Below are 25802 nucleotides of genomic sequence, written 5' to 3' on the forward strand. Positions count from 1 at the left end.
AAGCATTTACCTGTATTTACACTTAAATTCCGGATGGTGCGGAGGGATCTTGATCTATGGACGGCTATTTAGTTATAAGATGCAGAGGGTATCTTGGTCTAGTAATATTATGGACGTACTGCCTATGTAGAATCAACACATTCATATGTCTCGCATGAGCATGAGATATTTCATTGTGCACATTGGAGTGTTACACTTAGTAAACTTATGAAGACCGGTCCAATTTTTAGCATGAGAATCACCTTCCAACAACTATTACACACTGTTTTTATTTCCAATTTTGTTTTATTCCGAAAATACAAAAATATTGTCGACGTGTTATCTTTTAATTACCTTTGTGCAACTAGCAAGACTAGTAAGGATCGACAACCATTGTTAGAACTATTGGGGAACACAAGTGAATATTTATTTGTGTTGCGGAGCATTCGACTGTTGCAGGATACTGGTAGTACGCGGATTTATACCTTGGTTTCTCATCAAGGAAAGCTTGCTACGAACTCCTCCACTTGAAGCCCAACGCCTTGCCCCTAGCAAGCAAGCACTTGTAAGGTTAAGCCCAACTAACATACACAATTCCTCTTGAAGATCACTCATCTATGCATGACCATTGTAAAGACTAATAGATCGGAGATTGTATATGTCTATAAATCATGCAACAAAGAACTCATATGAATCCAAAATAAACCATATATATAAATGTGAATATAAACTGACAATTCATCACACCTCAAAAAAACACACCATTAATAACATCCAATGGATGACAATCATGTTGGCGGCTCATGTGATACAAACAAGAAAGAGGTGATGCAATCTAGCTACTATTATAGACCCATAATTCAAGGAGGATTACTCATAAATGGACATGGTTGTAGCAAGGGTGATGAAGATGACTTTGGGGATGAATTCCCCGTTCGCCAGAGTACTGAAAAGGCCTCCAAATTAGATCGTCACGAAACAGGAGGTGGCGATGGCATAAACATTCCTTGATAATTATTTATGAGGGTTTCAGGTCAATATAAAGGCAGGCGGTGGAGAGGTTCCCTGGTCGTGTGGGCCCATGTCTACTAGTCCATCGCTCCCTTGGCTTCATCCTGATCCAAAACTTTGCAAAAAAAAAATCAATGTTTCCAGTTACCGAAGCGGTGATTTTCTGAAAAGTCAAAAACATGAAAAACAACAACTCACACTTGGCATTGGATTAATATATGTTAGTCCAATAAAATAATATAAAATTGTGTCAAAGCTATGCCAAAATGATATAAAAGTAGCATGAACATACAGAAGAAAAAAATATACATACATTTGAGATGTATCGAGTAAGAGTGACAGAGCTGCCGACAGAAAGCTGGGAGGCCAGGTTGCTAAACAGGGCCCTAAACTTGGGTTGTTGCATGTTGAGTAGTCACGTGTCTGTGGGCTGAGTAGTGGGCCTAAGCTTCGGAAAGGTTGGATGGACCAAGACCAGGTTGGGCCCTAACATAGCTTCATAGTGGCAACTTCGACGACTAAACATGTCGCGACCTAAGCATAGCTTAGATGACTAGATTTCTTGTGGTGGAACCAACCCAACCAAATTCAAGTCCTAGGCATGGCAGTAATGCTTGCATATTTTCTGAACTTTTTAGGCTTTTTCGCACTATTTGGTAGCATGGCGTGCCCTTCGACTACGAGGTGCATGTGGCAACTTCGTCGATCACAAAATTTCTCTCGAAGGTGCTCATAGTAATATAGTGTGCTTACGTTCATATAGGTGATTGTGCTTGCGTGTTGTCAGCGTCTACGCTTATATTGTGTTTCTAAAACATTCTAAATCTACTCACTATCCATGAAATGTAACTTAAACTAGCCAGTGATCATATTTTGAATATATTTTTGACATGATATTTTGAATATATTAATATTTGGTAACCAAGGTGAATATATATGCCCTAGTTCTTCTACTCTACTAAGGGCATCTCTAATCAATCCCCTATAATTTAGAGAAGGATACGGCAGAGGAGTATATTTGCTCCTCTAAACAAGTGTCATTCCTAACCGATCCCTTAAATTTAATAGAGTAAAAAAATATTTTTGCCAAATCTTTCTAATTTTAGTTTACATAGTACATTCCAACTACATATTTGCACACATATTAAATCCAAACATAATAATTAAGGTTCACACAATTAACGAATATTACAAATTCAAATTAGAAACCAAATTATTCAAATTTGGAAACCATATTATTCAGATTCAAACACATAGAAGGGGTCAAATGAAGTAAAGAGCATGATAAAAGCACAACTATGAAGTGCTATGGAGATGCCACTGATGCTCAACAAGATCATCTTGGAGTTGGGTATGAACTTCTTGGTTCTCGATGTTGTGGTGTGCTGTGAGGAATCTTTATATCATGTTTGCATTGTGCTCCTGCTCAACAGGATTCCCATTGGAGATGTAGCAAAAGTTCTCAGGTATGCCTCTCTTATTTTCAATGATTGTGTTATGCAAGATGATGCAACATGTCATGATTTGTCATAGGGCCTTGGAGTTCCACTGGTCAGCAGGGCCACGGATGATGGCAACTCATTTCTAAAGCACACTAAAAGCTCTCTTCACAACCTTCCTTGTCAACTCTTGATGCGCTGCAAAGTGAGACCTCTAGTTACCTTAGGACGCATGATTGTCTTTACGAATGTGGCCCATGGAGGATATATAGATGCCATATGCAGGATAGTATCATATCATGTACTCACCGCCATTGACAACATACTTTCAAGGAGGAGCATCTCCAACAACAAGCATAGCAAACAGTTGTGATCTCGGTAGCACATTCAGGTCATTATGAGAACCAGACAATCCTAAAAATGAATGCCAAATCCATAAATCCTCCGATGGAACAGCCTCAAGAATGATTGTTGGATCGTTGCAGTGGCCTTTGAACTGACCTTTCCAGTGCATGTAGTCAACTGAACCTTCACTCAATCCCAACAGCCTTTCGGTATCTTCATCGTTGGGTGGCCTGAAGTACTCTGACCCAAAGATATTAGTAATGGCTTTTGTGTACCTTCAAATGGTCTCCAAGATTGCATCTTCTCCAATGCGGACATAGTCGCTAAATGGCGTCGGCCGAACACCCGTAGGCGAGCACTCGAACAGTTGCGATACACTTCATGAAAGGACTCACACTTATCTCTCCAGATGCACTCCTTCTAAGTTTGAACTAATCATCATGCCTCTCCACAGCTTTTACAATGGTGAGAAATAGACTTGTGTGCATCCGAAATCTCTGGCGAAAATACTTCTCCCGTTCTCCGGATAGGTTTGATTGGGGCCAAAATAGCCTCTCATGATCTTTGCATGGCCATCCGCTCTATCACAGTTGAGGTGTATACGACCGAATTGTGATCCTCTCCTGAGCCGCTGAAAATGATCATTGAAGGTCATGCCATTGGCCATTTTGAAGTCGTTACCATCTTCTTCCTCCTCCGACGATGAAGAAAGTCCTTGAAGATCATCTCTCTTAATCTATTCATCTTGACAAATGACTCGGTTCAATTCAATTGACAAAGGACAAAACGAGCTGAAAAAGCACAAACTAACTCACCTAGGCAAATTGTCAAACACTTGAAAGGCGGCGAAGCTGTCACGACAGGCTTGCAACATTGAGAAGATACTAGCGGCCGACAGGGCTTTTGAGATGGCCAACAGTGGACGGAGAGGCTCAGAGAAAGAAGATATGAGCCTCTTTCCGGTGACGGGATCGATGCGGCGGTGGTGTTTGAGCTCGATTTCGGCGACGACAACGACCGATGATTGGTTCGGAGTGGGGCAGGAGGGCGGCGAGGGTGAAAGGAGGCAATGGGGTGTCGGCGGATACGGTGGCTAGTCACCGAAAGCAACACCGGTGATGATGCATCGTGGGGTGGAGACGGCGCATGTGTGGGGGAGAGGTCAAAACTTTTGCTCCGCGGTTCACAACCGGATGATCGTGGGGTGGAGACGGCACATGTGTGGGGGAGTACTGTGAACGCCGATGTGCACTGTAGTCCCCTTCCCCCCTATCCGTCGTTGTGCCCCCAAGGCCCCAACCGGCCGCCGCCTCCCGTCTTGTTTCCCTCGCTCGTCCCAGATTGATCCGTTATCTCCGGCAGCCACCTCCGCCGTGGCCGCCGCGGCCCTCCATCCGGCGAGGGAAAGCTCTCTTGCCACTCCCACGCGTCGGGTCGCCGGCAATAACTCCGCCAGTACCCCTCCGTGACATTATTACCCCAATTGTTTTTTTTATGTCTTTATTTATAGCATTACCGGTTTGGATTTTGTTTGTTTATCTCCATTAATTGTTGGCTAGGGTTTGGGCAGATGCGCTGCCACGGATAGAACGAGATTCTTTGAATATCTTTGTAGACGAGAGCATTGACGAAGGGAAGGGGGTCGAATAGACAGACGCTCAAGCCGTGAGGTGCCACAGAAGCACCTTGAAAAGGCGAGTTCGCCGTCGCCGGTTATGGGCTTGCGTGGAGAGATGTTGCAGAAGCGAAGGGAGAAGGTAAATACAGGCTCGATTCTGCAGAAGCGTAATGCAAAGGAGAAGACGTGCCCCCCTGATCGGCTCCGCGGACGTACACAGGGTATCAATCGGCCTGTCAAGGCTGAATCACCTCTGGCCGGAGAGATGTCTCAGAAGCGAACAGAGAAGGTGAATACAGTCTCGACTCCACAGAGGCATAGTGCAAAGGAGACGACGTGCCCCCCTGATCGGCTCCACGGACGTACACAGGGTATAAATCGGCCTGTCAAGACTGAAACAGGTTTGTCTCAGAAGCGAAGGGAGAAGGTGGATACAGGCTCAATTCCACAGGAGCATAATGCAATGGAGAAGATGTGCCCTCCTGATCAGCTCCGCCGACAGATGCAGGGTATCAAGCAGCCTGTCAAGACTGAAGCATGTATGTCTCAGAAGCAAAGGGAGAAGGTGGATACAGGCTTGATTCCACAGAAGCATAATGCAATGGAGAAGACGTGCCCCCCTGATCAGCTCCGCCGACGTACGCAGGGTATCCAGCGGCCAGTCAAGACTGAAGCACGACTTGCCGGAGAGAAGAAGCACATGAAAAGCAATGCATCTTTTCCAACGAAAAGAACCACTGCACAGCTCAGAAAAAGAACGAGTTCCTGCACCACTTGTCCATCGTTGCCCATGACCAGGGCAACACCGCTGCTATCCAGAAACAGAGAGAAGAAGACGTGGGCGAAATAATTCAGAAGCTGAACAAATTGGGCTTGGGAGAGGATATCAGCTTTGAGGAGTACTATGGATACTTGGAGCAGCTGCCTCTCGACCCCCGTGTTGATACTTCCAATAAACTCGACCTTATGGCTCGCTTTCGCATGGACCTCCGTCATGCGGTGTATCGCATCAGATCCTACAAGGTTCCATCCATCCATGCCTCTATTTTTCAGTCATCTATTAAATGCTGTTCAATCTGTACATCTGCGTTCCTTGCAACTTTATGCTACTTGTTCTATCCTACTTATGCTGGTTTCTTTAAACTCACATCCTTATCTAATTTGATCCAATGGTGATATCATTTCCTACAGTTGTTAAATAAGGAGTCCAAGAATGACTTGTGCCGTCTTGAACTGATGGAGTGCCCAATGGATCTTCTTGACAAGGACGAATTTCCTAAAGATTTCCTCGTGGAGATGCAATATTTTGGCTTCTTCGAGAGAAAAGGTGTATTAGACTGGTTCTTCGACCCTGATCTGCCTGCTGGCCTGAATGACTACCAGCGTCTAGTTCCTCATGATCATGTACGTATATAATTTGATCACAGTGTTTGTGTGATCATTTAATTTCCTTTGGTGTTCCATTGTGTTAGTATGGCTAGTTCGGACCATTTGTCTGAATTTCAAAACCATGCTATATACTCCCTCCGTCCCATAATATAAGAGCGTTTTTGACACTACACTAGTGTCAAAAACGCTCTTATATTATGGGCCGGAGGGAGTACAACAAATGAGACTTTGTGGTCTATATCCAAAAAAGGGTTGAAACGTTATTTGTTTACTTATTGAAGGATCTAGATTACAGAATAATTTATTGATGAGTTCATAATACATCTACAGAGTGCTAATTGTCTTCCTGGATGAAAATTTCATAATATTATATGCTGGAAAATGTAGATGATCAAATTATTGGTATCTGAAAACTGACCAACTGACTACTTTAACATAGTGCCACTCTAGGATATTTTTCTTTCCACTTTTGCCTTCATAGAGTTCCATCATTCTTTTAGTAAAGTAGTTATATGCATTTTTTTCCCTGTTGGAAATGGTAGTTTATTTAAAAGGAACCAATAGATTTATTTAATTTTATGAATACTAGCACGTTTTTATTAGCCCTTTATCAAACCCTTGTTTTTTTTCACTCCTTGCCATTTACATTCTGTCATGTTATATTTGTCATTCTAATAGACATTCTGAACCATGTGTTTCCTTGTTACCTTCATTTTGATGTAGGGTCATGGTGAGTATGCTTTCTGGGGTGCGTACAGAAGTTACTTTCATAGCTACGAGATGCAACTTGAATACATCAAGTACTTTGAAACATTATTAAGGGAACTTGAGGTATACATCATTAAGTCAAGCAAGACTAGCTTTCCTGCAGTGATTGGATTTTTGTTAGGGGACTCACAACCTTCTTTTTTTAATTTTGATTGATACAGTGGTTGAAAGATTGTCTACCGAGGAAGTTTTCATCTCGTACTGTAAGTACATTACATGACCACACAAAAATAATGAATGACACTGTTTCTGTATGTGCTGCACCACCATGGTAATTCCTCTGTTTTTTAGGTAAACAAGATTCGGACAAGAGGAATTTATCAAGCAACTAAGATCGCCACTCGCTTTTCCTATATCACACCACATTTAGCTCGTATTGGCTTCGATGTATGATCCCTATCATAATCACTAGTTTTTTTTTTTTTTTGTGGTTTGCATCTGACAGATCCGTTCTTTTGATGCAGGATTGTTTTACTTACATGAGCTTCGAGGCTACTTGGTGTAATGGGTCCGATGATCTCTATTTTGAGATTTGGAAGCGGGTCACTCAACAAAAGGTTAACATTCGGCACTGTAACCCATTCTTCTGCACATGTGTTGATTATCCATGTAATTCTGATTAATTCCTGGTGTTAATGAACTCTGAATATGCTTGGTAATGTATATTTTTTTCCTCGACAATGCACAGGGAAGTTTCAGAAATACTTTGAAGGAAGTCTATGAGCTGAACAAGTGCCCTTCACTGCAAGAGAGCATAAAATATGCCATAGAGGATGACTGTTCCGTGATGAAAACGGCGGTAGGCTCTTCTTCAGACAATTTTCAAGTTTAGAATTCGTAACATGCATGCTTATCTCTTTTGCTTCTTTCCTCTATCTTTTCAGTTTCTTCGTTGCACGGCAGGGGCAGGCATTACCAAGGAAGTAAGTACTATGATATGCATGTGGGATCGATCCAGTGGATTATATGTTCTTATATTTGATTTGATTTCACATCTGACTGCCTTAGGTACCAGTGGATGAAGCTCAGGCGTTGATTGCAGAGGCAGTTAAAAAGCTGGTACTGTGTTTGAATGAAATTGCACCTTGCTATATATTATCTCCGTCCCAAACTAGTTGTCTTTGATGTGTCAAGATACGGATGTACCTATAACACTAAAGCGTGTCTAGATATATCTGTATCTAGATAAATCTAAGACAACTAATTCGGAACGGAGGGAGTACATGCCTATTTCAAAGATACCATTATGCTAAGCAAAAATCATTTATTTATCCAGAGGATAAAACCCATATTCTATGATGGCTATATCGGAAAGAAGATAGACATTGCCAAACCTATAGGAGTGATTACTGAGGTATACTATCCTAATATTTGTTTGTAATTGCGCCTAATTTGATATCTTCTTTGTTTACGGCAACCAAGTTATATGTGTGCTCTCATTGCGCTTAAATCTGTACATACTTGGTAATGTATTTTTTTTTCCTCAAGAATGCACAGGAGAGTATCAGAGATACTTTGAAGGAAGATTATAACCTGAACAAGTGTTAGTCATTGCAAGATAGCATAAAATATTCCATAGAGGATGATTGTTCCATGATGGAAAAGGCGGTAGGCTCTTCTTTTGCGTGTTTTCTTCATCTTTTCAGTTTCTTTGTAGCACGGCAGGGGCGGGCGTTCCCGAGGAAGTAAGTACTGTGATATGCGTGTGGGATTGTATCCAGTGGATTATATGTTTTTATATTTGATTTGTTTTCATGTCTGATCGCCTCAGGTATCAGAGGAGTTGATTGCAGAGGCAGTTAAAAAGCTGGTACTGTGCTTGAATGAAATTGCATCTTGATATACACATACCTATTCAAAGATACCATTATGCTAAGCGCAAATCATTTATTTATTCAGAGGAGAAAACCCGAATCCTGTGATGATATCAGAGAGAAGATAGAAATTGCCAAACCTGTATGCAACGAACAATGAACCAGAGATCAGACTCGTAGATCTTACCAAGTAGGAGCACAGTAGTATAGCAAGTACTGCTACTAGTCATGTGATGTTTGAGTGTGTTCCTACAACTTCCTGCGTCATGTTATGTTTATGAGCCACTTGTCTGATTTTCTGTACTTGGCTGAGATTTGTTTTTTAGGGTAGCCACTTGGCTGAGCTGCTCTCGTATTTTTCACTGGGCCGAATTGCTATCAGGCCTCGCTGCTTGGGCTACATTGGGTCGTCTTGTGCATATACTCTCCCTCTGCCGCTGGGATCGCTGTTTGCTCACACTTTACTTGGTACTACTTACTTTGGTTTTAGCAAAAAGTGGAGTCTCACAAATCACCAAACACCAGGGCAGGCTGAACATTTTAAAGTGGAGTCTCACAAATCACCAATGCAAAATAATTCATTGTTTAAATCAGGTGGTGCGCAATGGTGGAGCTACAGCAAGGCCGGATGGGCCATGGCCCGCCGAATATATTGAAATTTATACACAACTTTTTTTACTGTTCGGCCTTAGAACTCCGGCCCACTGGCTATTTCTTCCATTTTGGCCCGCCCAGGGTTGGCCTTCAAGCTCCGCAACTGGTGGTGCGCATCTGGTTGTGTTTGCAGGGGTGTAGTTGGATTAGAGCATCTACAGCCGGACATCTCAAATTCGCCTCATATGTCCGGGCAGGCCACCCGGTCATGATTTTTTGACCCAGACGTGCCCCTCAAATGACCCTCAAACACTCGGGCTGACCGACGGATATGGGGGTGCCTGAGCACGCAAGCCATGTGGATCTGACGGCGGGGTCCCACGCAGAAACGCCCGGAAATCTGGCGGTCTGACGGATGCCGTGTTCGTCGCCGCGGTGTGAACGCCGCTGGCGCCGCTCCGGCTCGCCGCCCAAGACCAAATCCGGCTATTTAAGTCGGCCGGTGTCCCGCAACCCTAACCCATCCCCCTCCCTCGTCTTCGCGCCGCCAGTTCGAGCCCATCCACCTCCTTCCTCTCCCGCTCTGGCGCTCTTCCTACAGACGCTTCGCCCACGCTCTGACACTCTGCCATGGTTCGGAGCAAGATCACCTACTACGCCATGCTGACGCTGGAGCACTGCTACGAGATCCAGCAGGAGATCCGGGCGAGGCAAGCGGCGCGCATCGCCCGCATTGCATCGCCCGCATCGCTGTCGGGCTGCCTCCAGACTCGCCGGAGCCGGAGGAGGAGGAGCAGCTGGGGGAAGCGGAGGAGGAGGAGATGGCTCCGATGGAGGTGGAGGAGCCGGACCAGTAGGTGCCGGCCTTCAAGCAGGAGCAGGCGGAGTTCGCCGTTGCCAGACCGACGAGATGGCAGAGCAGCAGGCAATCCTGGAGTCCATCCAGGATGAGGCCTATGTCGAGGCCAACCGGGCGTTCCTCCGGCAGGCGGAGTTGGACGCGCTCTTCGCCGAGCTCGACGCGGAGATAGAGGCGGAGGAGGCCAGAGCGGAGGCGCCGGAGCTGCAGCTACCGTCCATGCTGCCGGAGCCGGGCACGGAGATCGTCGTTATCTCCGACGAGGAGTAGCTAGGATCGACGTAGTACGTAGGTTCTACTTTTTTTCATGTCTTTATATGGATATAAGAATCTAATATGAGATGTCCGGATGCAAGAAGTGAAATTTGAGGCATGCCTGGTCACTTGTCCTCTCTTTTTTTATGCGAATGTTGTCAGATAGTCCAAGTGAACCGAACAGAGAAAATGATGAATCCCGCACAAATCACCGTTGATCAATAAGCCCAACCCATAGTGTGTGTTCTATGTGTGTATCTTAGTTAATCGAGGAATGGATATTCAAATTGAATATCAAGGCCAGTCAATCAAACTTTTTAATCGAGGGGTTCCTACTCTGCAAATAAAATTCATGATCAAACAGTCAAACTTTGTAACCAATAGGACGTTGTTTTCATGATCAAAGAATCAAACTCGATTTCTACTCTCCAAAATGGAATTCACGCGCGCGCACAGAGACGCAGCATGGGAAGTACGACCTCTTAAACTGCAAAAACGTCTTACATTAGTATACATAGAGAGTAGCACTCTAAACAAAATCTCATATGCTTCTAGCTGTAATCGTTCATGCAAGAGTACTGCTCAGTGTTGTTAGAGCGTCTCCAGCAGCAAAACAAAAAAACACCATGTAAACAAAAAACAGTTTTTCTTCTTTTGGGGGCAAAAAATCGGCTCCAACAGCATACCAAAACCTGTAGAGCAAACATTTTTTTTTGTCTAGTAGACCAAAAGATTGCTATAAAGCAATGACCAAATCCGAGATGCACCAAGGTGTCGACGTGGAAGGCCCACAAAACTGAATCAAAAGCACACACAATATTAAGCTTGAGCAGCATCCACGACAACTTCAGGTTGTGTAGGAGGCGCAGAGTCTATTGCACCAACAAGTTATCGTGGATGTAACGTTCAGCGACCATTGCCCTAAGCTAGGGCATGAGGCGAAGTGAGAGCACTTTCACGAAAGCTTGGCAAAGAGGTTCGGCCAAAAATCATGAAGGGACTCAGGATGCGGCTTCTTGGGCAGCAAAGTAATGACAGCCTCATTGAGCTTCTGGAAACCCCTCCCGTTTAGAGTGTATAGCTTATCAAAGGACGCACAGACATTGGCCTTGATCATGGTCCAACAACTGCCAAGAATCCATTGGGGTCGGGCACCTTGCCGGCAGGAAGAGACTTCACTGCCACCCAGATCTCATCCTTAGAAAAGGGGTGCCTAGTTTGGAAAGATCGAACGTAACATGATGGATCTTGGCCAGATTAATGGTGAAATCATGCACGTCGACGGTGCTACGGATGTTGGTGAGGTGGTCATATGCAGCCCTGCCAGATCATCCAGTTTCGAGACGAAAGCATCCCCCACCTTGAGAGAGAATATGTGGTTCTTTTGTATCCTGTGCGAGGCATGCAAATGATGGCAGGCGAGAGGTAATCTTTCCATTCATGAGCCAAAAGAAATGAAGGAAGGTAATGGGTCGGTCGAGGCGTGCCAGCCCAAGGTACACAACCTTGTGCTTGCGGCTGAGCCAGATTTCAAAGGCAGAGAGCAGCCGAAGGTCTTGCACGGCGCCGAAGCAAGTGATAACCTTACGGGCGGCCTTTAGATGAAGGGTGACGTTGTCGATGGTGCAGGCGCTCCAGCTCTGGAGTGGGCGAGGAGTGGCCAGAAGACGCGAATAGAGGTGGCGGAAATGGTCGGGGTACGGGGTCACCGATTGCCATGCTTTGAAGATGGCTTCTAGGAAGCCCTCGAGCTGCGGCCAGAAGTGCTCAAAGTGGAAGCGAGCCGTTCAATCCACAAAAGAGCGGGCAGTTATCCGATGCACCAGAGGAGCGACAACACATCGGGCAAAATGCAGGTGAGGACTTCCCAATAGGATGCGAAGAGAACGCGATCGTTCCGAAAGAGCGTGGATGATCGCGCTCGTTCGGCCAAGTATAGCGGCGCCCATGAAGACAGGGGTCACGAAGTTCCTCATCCATGATGAATAACCGGAAGCAATGCCTGACACAACAATTCATGCAGTGGTTGTTCTTACCAGCGGTGGATGTAATTATGTTGAAGTCACCCCCAAGAGCCAAGGCCTAACATGCGAAGCCCGTACTTCCTGAAGGTCTCCGATGAGGAAGCTTTCTTGTTGTCGTCGTCGTCTTGAAGGTAGGTTGGTCGCTCGCCGGAGAGGAGACCAGAGCGTGATGTGATGGGTTGGCATTGGTTGAGTTTGAGATGGAAACCTCGAAGCGGGGCGCCGATGATCAAATAGTCACAATTTTGTAATCACGGGATTTGTACCGTGCATCTCAAATTTCACAATCAAACAAAATCCAAAATTTCACTATGCATTTTCCATTTTGCCAATCACAAACTGGCTAGCATGGTCGAACGAGTCAAACCACGGTGAAAATAACCGAGAGAACAAAAAGGAAGCAAGAGCCAACACATCCAACTGATGGCACAAGTGTGTTACAATCTTAGAAGAAACACAAGCGTGGCAAGCACAAGGCCACCAAAGATGATTGCTATTCTCAAGCAAAGCAAGATCCCAGATGCTTCTAGCTGCTACAGTAGTTAGCTCACGCAGGACAGGAGGGCCGTATTTGGTCACGTTCCGGTGCTGTGTTAGCTGTTAGAGATTATATGGATCTATTAATAGCGGTTGCCCCGTTTGACGGGTTCTTTCTTGGTCCACAAGTAAATATTGGGATGGATGGATGGGCATCTGCCGGACCACATCTCTCATTTCGCTTTGTTTCCTTTTCGCCAGATATTTGCCAACCGTGATAAAGATAAACGGCTGCACGTACCCGCCAAGTGTGAAAGGGTGCTAAACAGAATATTCCCCTCCTACGAGAACTACTTCAGAACCTGATTGTACAGCTAGGCTTAGATGATCCCTTTCCCGGTTTAAAAAAATAACAATTAGTTTTTTTCAAACAAATCGTCGTTCATTGTGCATGACACTGTCTCACATATTATATTCTACCACTAACCAAACTCCATGAGTGGAGGCACACCGTCACAAATTGAATACGTTCACTTTTGCAAGCTTAAAGTAAAGTAATCCCCTAGCAGCCACTGGCCTAAAAAAATACGTACAATATAAAAAAAATGCCCGCAAAATAAACAAACTTCAAAATTAAATTAAATTGAAGTTAAAACGAGTGCTTACATGGCTAACCACGAGGCGTAATTCGTGTCCCGCCTAGGCATCACACGCACGCCGGTCCGGTCGCAAAGCCGCGAACACGTGAGCCTCTCGTTGGATGCCAGTGGTCACAGGCCGTCTCCACGCGGAAGGGAAAAAAAAGGGGGGGAAGAAAATCGCAACGACCAAAATTAATGCGATCGATCGACTTGGAGGAGAAGAAAAGGCCTCCTCAGTTTCTGGGATCCCCGGGAGGCAGGCACGGCCCCCCCGCCACTGACGCCGCGGCCCCACCCCTGCCCTCGCCGCCTCCGCCATCGCTCCTCCTTCCCGATATAAAATCCCTCGGCCAAAAGACCCTTCCATTCGCAACCCGCAACCCCCCAACCCCACCCCAACCACCCACCGCAGCAACAAGGGCAAGCGTGCGTCAACATCAGACGACGGCCCGTCCCGGATTGTGATTCGCGGAGGCGTTCCTCGGCGCCCAGATGAGCTCCCGGATGGCCGGATCGGTCCTCCTCCGCCGCGCCGGCGCCGGCGCCGGCCGCCTCTTCGCCACCACCCCGTCTCCGGCGGCCAGGACCGCCCTCGGTGGAGGTGAGGGCGCGTGGGTGCGGATGATGTCCACCTCCGCGGCCTCGCAGGTCAAGGACGAGGCGGCCAAGGCGGTCAAGGCGGAGGCGGCCAAGGGCGACGGGGAGAAGAAGGAGGTGGCCATCAGCAGCTACTGGGGGATCGAGCAGTCGAAGAAGCTGGTGCGCGAGGACGGCACCGAGTGGAAGTGGTCTTGCTTCAGGGTACGCTCTTCCCTTGCTTCCTCTGCTCTGCTTTTCCCGTTTCGGTTCCGTCGCCGGCGACGGGTCGCCAGATCGGAGCGTTTGTGCGGTCGACGGGCGCTATTATTATTTTATTTCCTTGTTGCGCCGCCGCCGTGTGTGATTGATCGGTTGGTTTTGCTGCCCGCCGCAGCCATGGGAGACGTACACCGCGGACACGTCGATCGATCTGACCAAGCACCACGTGCCCAACACGATGCTCGACAAGATCGCCTACTACACCGTCAAGTCCCTGCGCTTCCCCACCGACATCTTCTTCCAGGTACGCGCGCCTCCTCCCTCCCCTCCCCTCACCGGCCGCCACAACCGCCGGATGGTTCGTTCCGTGTTTTTTAGTCCAACCCGTTTCGCCGAAGACAGCACGAACGGCGGTGTCTGCGTCTTTGCGTGTCATGGCCTCGTGGGTGACGGATGTAGCATGGTCCCTGTCACGCTTTTGATTCTGTTCCCCCCTGCTTTCCGGGGAGACGGCGTTTGGACTCGCTATTTAGAACGCGGACCCAAGCCGTCATGCCGAGTATTTTTTACCTAATCGTTCGTTCGTGGGGATGGGTGTTTTATATTCTGCATCAGATTACTGTGGATAATCGCGTGCTGGAGAAATCCGCTGACAGTGGATGGAAGTATCGACAGATTATAGACTGTCAGCAAACATTAGGAATTGGAAACACAAATAACATGGCGATCCTTGACATCGCTACTACATCGGACATTTTATTATTGATTAAAGCACCAGAGAGGATGCCATTTGTTTTGCCATGTACTTTACTTTACTTTATTAAAGCATCTGTTTATCATGATTTTTGCACAAGCTGTATCATCTTGATCTCCACTCTGTATTTCGAAGTTCATCATGATCTGAAGCTGACCCTTCAAATTGGTTGCAGAGGAGGTATGGCTGCCGCGCAATGATGCTGGAGACTGTCGCCGCAGTGCCGGGGATGGTGGGCGGCATGCTCCTCCACCTGCGCTCCCTCCGGCGCTTCGAGCAGAGCGGCGGGTGGATCCGCGCGCTGCTGGAGGAGGCCGAGAACGAGCGCATGCATCTCATGACCTTCATGGAGGTGGCGCAGCCGAGGTGGTACGAGCGCGCCCTCGTCATCGCCGTCCAGGGCGTCTTCTTCAACGCCTACTTCTTCGGCTACCTCATCTCGCCCAAGTTCGCGCACCGCGTCGTCGGGTACCTGGAGGAGGAGGCCGTCCACTCCTACACCGAGTTCCTCAAGGACCTCGACGACGGCAAGATCGACAACGTCCCCGCCCCGGCCATCGCCATCGACTACTGGCGCCTCCCTGCCAACGCCACCCTCAAGGACGTGGTCACCGTGGTCCGCGCCGACGAGGCTCACCACCGCGACGTCAACCACTTCGCATCGGTATGAATCCTTCCAAATCCCACATGATCGGCATTCTTTCTTGACCCCATTTCCTGACCAGTCCATGTGCATCTGTTTTGTGTGGATTGGTTCTGAATTTCTTATGATGTATTCTGATTTTGTCTGTCGATTGTGTCGTGCAGGACGTGTACTACCAGGGTATGCAGCTGAAGGCCACCCCGGCGCCGATCGGATACCACTGAGGCTGGCCGTGTTCTGCTGAATTTTGCATCGCTACTACTACTGCCACCAAGCAAATGAGTGTTTCGTTTTGAAGGCAGAGGAAATGAGAGCTCTTTAGCTGTATAGGATGTTGCAATTGTTGCTCGTTTGGTAACCATTGAGTACTGAGAAATAAGCAGTGTGCTTGTCAGTTACGTATCTAGGATATTGTTGAACCACCATTTCGCTCTAAGATGAACCTATTTGGCGTACGCCACAATGTCTTCGTTATCAGACCACCATTCATCTACCTCCCTATGTACATATACCCTATTTGAATATTCTTCCTTTTCCTTACCACTGTTGCATTTTCTGATCTGCAGTAGATCAGGTGTTTGTGGCTTGACTGAACTCAGTTGATGCCTTTCCTCATAGTCGGGCTCTACAGCCGCAACGCTTGGAACCAGGCCTATACCTATTCATCCGGTTGAATGGCCAAAAACCCAAGTGGTCCACCCCGTCATTGACCGGTCAAACCACCCTACGCCCGGGCTGTCTAGCACCCTTTAAACCCTGCATATTTCTGAGGACAAATAGTAGAAGGCGTGATGCGTTATCCGGCCTAAGCTGGCCCATCCCAAACTCTAGCCACTACTCCACTTTCTCTAACCCCTCCGATCCAATCATAGATCATCGTTGGTAATCTCTGGCATGGCGGGCAACATATTCGAGACCGGAAACTTTGGATGCGTCGACCGAGACTGTGCAGGGACGGGGAGTTTGCTGTCCACTTGGCTCGTAAGGATCCCATGAGGAAATGAATCTGCCCCACACTCCACCATTCAGTCCTTCCGACGGGAATCCATTGCTTCTGTGCAAGTGGGCTGGCGGCTCGAGGCGGCCAACCGCGGAGGCTCCAAAATAGGTGAGCGGAGGGTGGCAGGCGCTCCGCACCGGCCTTTCGCGGGCTGGTCACTAAACCCCTGCGGTGGGTCATCGTCGCGGTGTCGTCCAACTCCTAGTCAAGGGTAAACGCAGGCACTGCCCACTGCCTCAGATGCAATGCCCAAGTTGTTGTAGCAAACTGCGGCCGAGGACCGGTGTGCTCGCCGTGCGAGGAACAATGCGCGAAACGTCGCCGGGGCCTTGAAGATGCATGTGCCCGCATTTGGGCGAAGCGACAAGCCCGGGCCGCGTGTGCCTTCGCACTAGAGCAAAGCTAGGCTATTTGTGGCCTCTCCGAGCTGCTCTCTCCGGACGAGGAGGAGGGGGATGAGGGTGCTACATCCAACCCCTACAGCTTCGAGCAAATCCACCTTGACCCGTATTGCATCTTCAAGCGCTATGGGGACAAAGCGGACAAGGGCAAGGGTAAGGACGAGGGCAAGCGTGTGTAAAGTTTCTCAATAGCTCTAAGATTTAGAACATGCCAATTCTTAATAATTCGATGGCATGTATGATGAACTACTGAAACTACGTGTGTTTTATTTTGCATGAGAATGAATGGATTAGAGGATTTGGTATGAGGGATATGGCTAAACCTGGGAATAGTTAGTAATCCAGACCAAATCCAGCCCAATCTATACTAGTACAGACCCACTTATCAAACCAATTCAATCCAAACCGTTGGTGCTAGAGTCCAGACCAATCCAAACTGTCGTATTGTTCAAGACAAACCAATCCAAATCATTCCTCACATACAGTTTGAACCCAAAGTTTTCAAACCATGGATAGAGATTGAACCATAGGAGAGAGAGAGGATGGAGAGGGGGGAGAGAGAGACACAAAAAGGGGGCGGAAGAGAGAGATAGAGAAGAGGAGAAGGGAAGGGCCGCCCCTAGAGAGGACCTCCATAATCTGGTTGTGAGTGCTTGGAGGCAGAGATTGGAGCTTTAGCCGCCGTCGGCGCTCGCGATGGCCGATTTTCTTGTACAGACATACTACGATCGAATTTGGTCGCTCGATCCAGTTTTTATCTATGGGTTGAAACAGGTTGTGACTGTTTGGTCTCCATCCAGACCAAACCAAGCCGATCTAGTATCATTGATAAAGCCCATACCAAACCAGATTACCACAGGGGGTCAACCCATTCAGTCCAATCCAAGACAAACCAATAGAAAAACCAAACTGAAACTGAAGTTTCAGTCCAAACCATTCCCAGGGTTAGATACGGTTATGGACGCAAACATTTGAAGGGTGACCAGGCGCTGTCTCTGGACGCGTCCTAACGCATTCATAGACGTTTGAGGGGTGATATTTCATGGATCCATCCGTTGATGTCTCAGTGAGCATTTCAGAATCCTTTCTAGTTCTGAATCCTCGGAAGCGCCACAATTTACTGTTTGATGTGCAATCTAGCCAACCGTCCGTTGTAGACATGACTGGTTGTAGAGAAAAAGAGTGATCTATTCCTTTTTTTCACTATTGACGAAAAGACCCCTAATCTATTATAAAAGTTTAACGAAAGTACAAAACATCTCAAACATTATTAGAACTATAGTGAGGTGTTGAAGTCTTCGTGCACGTGCCTCTAAGGATCTATACCACAAAAGCCACAGTCATCGCCATTAAACCCTTGAATCGATCTAGAAAACCTGATACCAAATCTCGGTGTCACGTATGCACAAGAAAAAACCTAACCTCGACACCCTGAGGAGCTGGCAGGACTCTACGCCGAAGGCCTGTTTAATCCGTCCCGACGAACGAACTTGAAGGAGGATCAGAGTCCGAAAGACTGACTCGAAGAAAAAGTGCTGCCATCTGTCCTAGCGTCGATCCCGCGAGAACTAAGGGTGGCAAGCAGAAGGGATGCGAATTCACAGGCTCGGTCGCGAAGATTGAGGGGGGGGGGGGGGGGGGGGGGGAGGCTTGCCATGCTTGCCATAGTCACTTGGTGGCAGGGGAAGGTATATTCTACAAATGAAGAGAAATCCAACTTCATTTCGAGCTGTGGGATAGGACCATGTAACTGACACGCCGATGGTCTTTCCATAATATCTTGCTTTCGAGTGATTCTCTCCATTGGTCATAGACACGGTTGCTGCGATTCTCTCCATTGTCATAGGCACGGTTGCTGCGATTCTCTCCATTGTCATAGGCACGGTTGCTGTGTGGGGATCTTCCACTGGAGTTGTCAGCGTCCACCAGCAGTGTGTGCCAAGAAAGGGACAAAGCTAGCATGCATCGCAAGGTAGAACAAACTATGGCCAAGGAAAGAACATGTTCATGCGTATGGCTCAGAGCCAAAGAAAAGAATCTTCTTCGGTTAGCAACCCTCTCAAGTCATACTCCAGAAATTACCACACTGCACATCACTCCTCTAACTGCACATCGCTCGTCATATTTTGTTGATAAATGGATCGATCTCTCCTCCATTCCATTGACACACATCACTCCACTACTAGCTGCTGAACTGAAGCGGCATCCCGTGGCCGACGACGATGCACGCGCCGATGTTGATCCTCCTGCTGTCGATGGCCGTGGGGGGCGCAGCTGGCATCGGCGTCACCTACGGCAGGCGAGCGACGAGCCTCCCGCCGCCGGCCGACGTCGCGCGGTTCCTCGCCCGCGGCACCGTCCTCGACCGCGTGAGGCTCCTGAACGCTGACCCGCTCGCCCTGCGCGCCTTCGCCGGCATGGGCCTCGCCGTGGACGTGACCGTCCCGAACGCCCTCGTCCCGCGCATCGCCGACAGCGTCGCCTTCGCTCGACAGTGGGTGCGCGACAGTGTCGCGCCCCACGCGGCGGCCGGGACCAACGTGTCGCGGATCCTCGTGGGCCGCGACGTCATCTCGCAGGCCAACCGCACGCTGCTGCTCTGCCTCGTGCCGGCCATGCAGAACCTGCACACGGCGCTGCTCGCCACGTCGCTGCACCGGCGGATCAAGGTCTCCGCCGCGCACTCCCTCGGCGTCCTGGCCGTGTCCACGCCGCCGTCCGCCGCGCGGTTCCGCGAGGGGTACGACGCCGCCGTCGTCAAGCCGCTCCTCGCCTTCCTGCGCGCGACGGGCGCGCCCTTCATGGTGAACGCGTACCCGTTCTACGGCCTCACCAGCGACGCGGGGCTCGACTTCGCGCTGTTCAGGGTGAGCGCCGAGGGCGTCACGGACGCCGGCACCGGGCTGGTGTACACCAACGCGCTGGACGCGCAGCTCGACGCCGTGCACTCGGCGATGAAGCGGCTCGGCTTTGGCGACGTCGACGTCGTCGTGGCCGAGACTGGGTGGCCGTGGGCCGGGGAGGACTGGGAGGTCGGCGCGGGCGCGGACCACGCCGGGGACTACAACAGGAACGCCATCCGCCACCTCGGGTCCGGCGTGGGCACGCCGCTCATGCCCAACCGCACCTTCGAGGTCTCCATCTTCTCCCTCTTCGACGAGAACCTGAAGCCCGGCCCGATGTCCGAGCATCACTTCGGCCTGTTCCACGCCGACATGACGCCGATCTACGACGCCGGGATCCTCACCGCTCCGGAGGTAATTCATTCGTGCCACCATCGGTTCTACACTCCGCTCTTTCTCACAGTGATGTTAACTAGCCACACTGCGGGCGTGCAGACCGTTGGGCCGGTGAGCGCCAAGGTAACACCGGCGTCGCCGGCGCCAGCGCCAGCGCCAGACGCGGGAGCGGCGGACTCGGGCGGGCGGCAGTGGTGCGTGCCGACGCCGGCAGCGGACGCGGCGGTGCTGCAGGAGAACATCGACTTCGTGTGCGGAGGGGGCATGGACTGTGGTCCGATACGACCGGGCGGGCGCTGCTACGAGCCGGACACGGTGCAGGCCCACGCGGCGTACGCCATGAACCTCTATTTTCGGAGCAACGGGCAGCATGCGTTCGACTGCGACTTCGGTCGCACCGGCGTCGTTACCACTGTTGACCCAAGTAAGATTTCTTCTTCTTCTACGTGATGAAGTGTTTCAGCTGGATCGATCTTGTCTCTAATTATTACACCGCGACATACTCTGTTTTTCCATGGCAGGTTTTGGAAGTTGCAACTTTACATAAGGAGGCGTACTTGGCAAGAAGCAAGAGGACTTTGTCGTTGTGTTTGGTGCTCAACAAGTTTCTTATGCAACTTTGTTTGTCAAATTTATTAAAGCCCTATATACCTACCTAGAAAGAAACATTGCTGGTTGCGATTACCGCTGGATATGGAAAGCACGTATTCCTTTGAAAATTCAAATTTTCATGTGGCAGCCATCGCAAGATGCGGTGCTGACCAGGGATGTGATGAAACGCCGAGGATGGAAGGGGGAATCCAAATGTTCCTTTTGTGGGGAGAGGAAAACCTCCCAGCATCTCTTTTTCGCTTGCCCAGTTGCCAGAGTTACCTGGAGAGTAGTTGGGTGCATGTTTGGCACAAACCTATGCCCTAATAACTTGTGGCAGGTTTTTGTTTGGTGTTATACTTTTTCCCGGGTGGCGATGTCTTTTATACGGTGGGCATTGCAGCTCTATGTTGGGCTATTTGGACCTGCCGCAATCGAGCTACTTTTGAGCACACCCCTCTCAAAAACCCATTTGAATGCATTTTTTCTACATGTGCACTTCTTTGTTATTGGGCAAGACTGATAAAGCAGGAGGATGCGGCGAGTCTGAGGGCTGGAGGAGCTCTGCTGAAGAACAATGCGTCTCGCATGATGAGGATCTGCGCAACGGCGCACCAGGATGGAGGAGTGCATTGAGAAAAGAGATCGAGAAGAAAAGGAAGATGATCTGCTGCAACTTTTGCTTTATCGCTTTTGATCGATATACCTCCTGCGTGAGGTTGCTGTGGAGCATGTTGCTCTGATGTGAGCAGTGGTCTTTTGTTAAAACTGTGAGTTAGATGTTGGGGTTCTGGATTTATAGTGTCGTCGGGTTTTCGCCCCATGGTGAGTAATCTCGATGGCGAGTGCTCATGGTGGGTTTCCCGGCGATGCTTGAACCCGCTTTCCTCTTTCCCGTCCTATTTGCTGAACTTGGTTGTATTTCCGTTATGTTCAAGTAATGGAAAGGGGATTCGCCCGGTTCAAATTGTTTTTAATTAAAAGATGAAACAAAACGTTTTTAGACCCTTAAATTGTTGCATGGTTACATTTGGTGTCCCAACTTATTTCCTATACATTTTTGTCCTCGTGTTCTTCAAATTTGCTAGTTTGAACTATTTGGATTACGGGATGTGGTAGCCTTCGACGTGTCCGCGGACATTTGAGACAATCCTTTTAAAGATAGCCTTGGAGATGTTCTTAGGGCTACCCAAAAGTCATATTTAGGGAGAAAATTTCTTTTTTGGGGGATTAACCCTTAGCTGGCATATCCCTCAAACAGTTAATCCCAAGTTATAGTTTGTATCCCAAAAGTCACCATGCAGCTTGTTTTTGCCCCAAGAAGAGCAACCCTCAGCAAAAATTGGGAGACCACGCTGCCCCTCTCGGCCTCCGTGCCATCAAAGAGTCCCCCGACGCCGGAATCAGTCCACGCAGGTTTTGGAAGTTGCAACTTTACATAAGGAGGCGTACTTGGCAAGAAGCAAGAAGACTTTATCGTTGTGTTTGGTGCTCAACATGTTTCTTATGCAGCTTTATTTGTCAAATTTATTAGAAGGCGAAACAAAATGTTTTTAGACCCTTAAGTTGTTGCATGGTTTCATTTGGTGTGCCAACTTATTTCCTATACATTTTTGTCCTCATGTTTGTTAAATTTGCGAGTTTGGACTGTTTGAATTAGGGGACGAAGGAGCCTTGGACGCGTGCGCCGACATTTGAGACGACCCGTTTAAAGATAGCCTTGGAGATGTCCTTAGGGCTAGAGATACCCCAAAAGTCATATTTAGGGAGAAAATTTCTGATTTGAGGGATTAACTCTTAGCTAGCATATCCCTAAGATAGTTTATCCCACAAAATTATAGTTTTTTATCCCAAAAAGGCACCATGCAGCTTGTTTTTTCTCCAAGAAGGGCAACTCTCAGCAAAAATTGGGAGACCGAGCTGCCCCTCTCGACCTTCAGCGCGCCGCCAAAGAACCATCAACGTCGAAATCAGTCCGCGCAGGCCCCCTTCCACAACCCCACCACCCCTTCTCTTTCATTGTTGGCACCATAATCGACCCGATTCGCTGCCGTCATGTTCACAAAGCTTCAGCCTGTCGATGGTGAGCCTTGATGTGGTCAGAATTTATGTTGCATGAGCTTCGGAATGCAGTAGTAGCCTTGTGTGCGAGCCCATGCCGGTCTACGACATTGGAATGGGCCCTCTTCACCGCCTTCGTTACTGAGCTGCCCACCATTCCTGTATGCTTGGCCATGAACTCTCTATCATGGTCTATGCATTTTGGCAAATCATCCCGTTGTAGCAGCTTCTTCGTCGAATCGGCCCACAAATCATACACCACCGGTGGCAATGCGGTCCGAAACCTGGCAAAGCATAACATAAACCCTCTCTATGCTTGCAATTTGGTATACGATTCCCATTGTTCAGAACATTACATATGCAGAGACAGAGAAATGATTCTCTTGCAACACATGTATATGGATAAAGCTTTACGTAAACTAGATGCTAGACTACTAGTATTGATCACTGATAGAAGCTAGATGATGCGCTGATAGAATCATGCAAGAAGTAAGTCCAAACTCAACGAGAAGCAAATCCAAATAAATGAGATGCAAGCCTAGAGAAGGAAATATAAAAAGCTTCACCGTGCACTCCTAACTTCTATAATGATTTGGTTGATACTCCTTGGATCAGTAGCAACAGTTCTTCTTGGGCGAGCCATTGCATTAGTGATGTTCTTAGTGTAAGCAATTAGCTAGATAAACTATTGTGTTCTTAGTAATTTCCACTCTGGATTGGCACCAATTGTTCTCAATGTGCAACATTATATTTGATTTGTATCCTAGATCAAGTTTCGAATAAAATATGTTATGAAAATATACGTCCAAATGAACTTTGTATGCAAACATATGATTTTTTTGAGGATTAATTTTTTGGCGATCTTCTAGATGAAGAAAAGATTAATTCTTTAAAATGTGGGACAATTACACTTTTGCCCTTAGTTGTGCCAGCCCGTGGGGTTTGCCCTTACTTACTTTTCTCCTCTGCTCAGTTTTGCCCTTAGATTTGTTTCTGAGGTCATCTAAGTGCCCTTTGACCGTTTGACTAATAGTTTAAAAATTCATACAAAATTCATATGAACTCATAAAAATGCAAATGAGATATAAAAATATTTAGAAAACATTACCTTATGTGCAGGTCATTTGCATTCCTCAAAAGAGTATTGTTTAAACAACCCAAAGTTATTAATGCTATTAACATTATTAAAAATAAAAGGTATAAAAATACTTTTTTCATGAATAAAAATTACAGGAAAATAAGGTGATGTTTTCTGAACATCCTGATATCTTATTTGCCTTTTTCTGAGCTTATATCTACTTGTTATGAATTTTCAAAATTTGAAACTTCATAATAAGTTGATCCGAATTCACAAAAATGCAAATAAGATCACCTACATTTGCAATTAATTTTTATTCATGAAAAAGTTTTTTTATACCTTTTTATTTTTAATAATGTTAATAACATTAATAACCTCGGTTAATTTAAACATTACTTTTTTCCTTGTTGCAAAGGGCATGCACATAAAAGTAATGTCTTTCTGAACATTTTGATATCTTAGTTTCATTTTTATGGGTTCATATGAATTTTGAAAGTATTGGTCAAACTGTCAAAGGGCACTCGGACGACCTGAGAGAAATATCGAAAGGAAAAAGTGAGCAAAGCAGACTAGGGGCAAAATTTGCATTTGTTCCTTAAAATATAGCTTTTCAAAGAATATATAGGATGTGGGATTAAAGTTTAGAGGGTCCGCTAGAGATGCCCTTAATTACCACTCTGAAACGGAATATTTATGAAATGTTCAACGAGCCAATAAATTTATTCATTTAGTTAAAAAAACAAATTTATTCATTTGTCCTCACTTTTTTTGGTACGAAAGGAAGATCAGTTGTGCAATACTATAAAGGAAGTGCCCCACCACACCCTTCTCTTTCATTGCTGGCACCAAAGTCGACCCGATTCGCTGCCATCATCTTCACAAAGCTTTGGTCTGCTGATGGTGAGCCCTGACGTGGTCAGAAATTAAGTCGCATGAGCTTGGAAAAGCAGTAGTAGCCTTGTGTGTGAGCCCATGCCGGTCTACGACACTGGAATGGGCCTTCTTCACCATCTTCGTTACTGAGCTGCCCGCCATTCCTGTATGCTCGGCCATGAACTCTCTATCATGGCCTAAGCATTTTGGCAAATCATTGCGTTGTAGCAGCTTCCTCATCGAATCCTCCCACAAATCATATCATACAACGCCGGTGGCAATGTCGTCCGAAATCTGGCAAGGCATAACACAACCCCCCTCTATGCTTGCAATTTGGTATACGCTTCCCATTGCTCTAAACATTACACACGTAGAGAAAGAGGAATGATTCTCTTGCAACACATGGATATGGATAAAGCTTTATGTAAACTAGATGCTAGACTACTAGTATCAATCACTGAGAGAAGCTAGATGATGGACTGATAGAATCATGCAAGAAGCAAGTCCAAACTCAACGAGAAGCAAATCCAGATCAATGAGATGCAAGCCTAGAGAAGGAAATATAAAAGGCTTCACCATGCACTCCTAACTTCTATAATGATTTGGTTGATACTCCTTGGATCAGTAGCAACAGTTCTTCTTGGGCGAACCATTGCATTGGTGATGTTCTTAGTGTAAGCAATTAGCTAGAGAAACTATTGTGTCCTTAGTAATTTCCACTCTGGATTGGCAGCAATGGTTCTTAATGCACAACATTATATTTGATTTCTATCCTAGATCAAGTTTCTAATAAAATATGTTATGAAAATGTATCAAACATCACCTACATTTGAAATTATTTTTTATTCATGAAAAAGTATTTTTATACCTTTTCATTTTTAATAATGTTAATAACATTAATAACCTCATGTAGTTTAAGAATTACTTTTTTCCTTGATGCAAAGGGCATGCACATAAAAGTAATGTCTTCCTGAACATTTTGATATCTTATTTTCATTTTTGTGGGTTCATATGAATTTATTATGAATTTTCAAAGTATTGGTCAAACGGTCAAAGGGCACTCGGAAGACCTGAGAAAAAAAAATCAAAAGGCAAAACTGAGCAAAGGAGACTTAAGGGCAAAAATTGCATTTGTTCCTTGAAATATACTC

General features: G+C 47.0%; 3 protein-coding genes across 3 annotated transcripts; all 3 read left to right on the plus strand.

Annotated features, from left to right (window-relative positions):
• Positions 1-4852: 4852 nt before the first annotated feature.
• On the plus strand, positions 4853-8097 carry LOC147986561 (uncharacterized). The gene is made up of 11 exons (XM_087540086.1): positions 4853-5415; positions 5584-5796; positions 6505-6612; positions 6711-6752; positions 6841-6936; positions 7014-7106; positions 7238-7348; positions 7434-7472; positions 7558-7608; positions 7826-7903; positions 8038-8097. Exons 1-11 carry the CDS (start codon positions 5359-5361, stop codon positions 8095-8097), a joined length of 948 nt encoding a protein of 315 aa, XP_087396212.1. The 5' UTR covers positions 4853-5358.
• A 5479-nt stretch (positions 8098-13576) lies between these two features.
• Positions 13577-15948, plus strand: LOC125539594 (ubiquinol oxidase 1a, mitochondrial). The gene is made up of 4 exons (XM_048703087.1): positions 13577-14014; positions 14187-14315; positions 14941-15429; positions 15573-15948. The coding sequence occupies exons 1-4, from the start codon at positions 13706-13708 to the stop codon at positions 15630-15632; spliced, it is 987 nt and encodes a 328-aa protein (XP_048559044.1). The 5' UTR covers positions 13577-13705; the 3' UTR covers positions 15633-15948.
• A 2936-nt stretch (positions 15949-18884) lies between these two features.
• LOC125533981 (glucan endo-1,3-beta-glucosidase) lies at positions 18885-20898 on the plus strand. The gene is made up of 3 exons (XM_048697297.2): positions 18885-20066; positions 20148-20472; positions 20570-20898. Exons 1-3 carry the CDS (start codon positions 19032-19034, stop codon positions 20593-20595), a joined length of 1386 nt encoding a protein of 461 aa, XP_048553254.1. The 5' UTR covers positions 18885-19031; the 3' UTR covers positions 20596-20898.
• The last annotated feature ends 4904 nt before the right edge of the window (positions 20899-25802 follow it).

The sequence above is a fragment of the Triticum urartu genome, chromosome 2A, assembly GCF_056163025.1.
Source record: "Triticum urartu cultivar PI428250 chromosome 2A, HENAU_Tu73, whole genome shotgun sequence".
Taxonomy (NCBI): domain Eukaryota; kingdom Viridiplantae; phylum Streptophyta; class Magnoliopsida; order Poales; family Poaceae; genus Triticum; species Triticum urartu.

What these genes read in the sequence shown, in the direction of transcription:
- LOC147986561 (XM_087540086.1), top strand. Translation starts at nt 5,359, where the DNA reads ATGGCTCGCTTTCGCATGGACCTCCGTCATGCGGTGTATCGCATCAGA. An exon ending in ATCGCATCAGATCCTACAAG is followed by an intron (nt 5,416 to 5,583) that starts GTTCCATCCATC and finishes CATTTCCTACAG; the next exon opens with TTGTTAAATAAGGAGTCCAA. An exon ending in GTCTAGTTCCTCATGATCAT is followed by an intron (nt 5,797 to 6,504) that starts GTACGTATATAA and finishes ATTTTGATGTAG; the next exon opens with GGTCATGGTGAGTATGCTTT.
- LOC125539594 (XM_048703087.1), top strand. Translation starts at nt 13,706, where the DNA reads ATGAGCTCCCGGATGGCCGGATCGGTCCTCCTCCGCCGCGCCGGCGCC. An exon ending in CCACCGACATCTTCTTCCAG is followed by an intron (nt 14,316 to 14,940) that starts GTACGCGCGCCT and finishes AATTGGTTGCAG; the next exon opens with AGGAGGTATGGCTGCCGCGC. An exon ending in ACGTCAACCACTTCGCATCG is followed by an intron (nt 15,430 to 15,572) that starts GTATGAATCCTT and finishes TGTGTCGTGCAG; the next exon opens with GACGTGTACTACCAGGGTAT.
- LOC125533981 (XM_048697297.2), top strand. Translation starts at nt 19,032, where the DNA reads ATGCACGCGCCGATGTTGATCCTCCTGCTGTCGATGGCCGTGGGGGGC. An exon ending in GGATCCTCACCGCTCCGGAG is followed by an intron (nt 20,067 to 20,147) that starts GTAATTCATTCG and finishes GCGGGCGTGCAG; the next exon opens with ACCGTTGGGCCGGTGAGCGC. An exon ending in CGTTACCACTGTTGACCCAA is followed by an intron (nt 20,473 to 20,569) that starts GTAAGATTTCTT and finishes TTTCCATGGCAG; the next exon opens with GTTTTGGAAGTTGCAACTTT.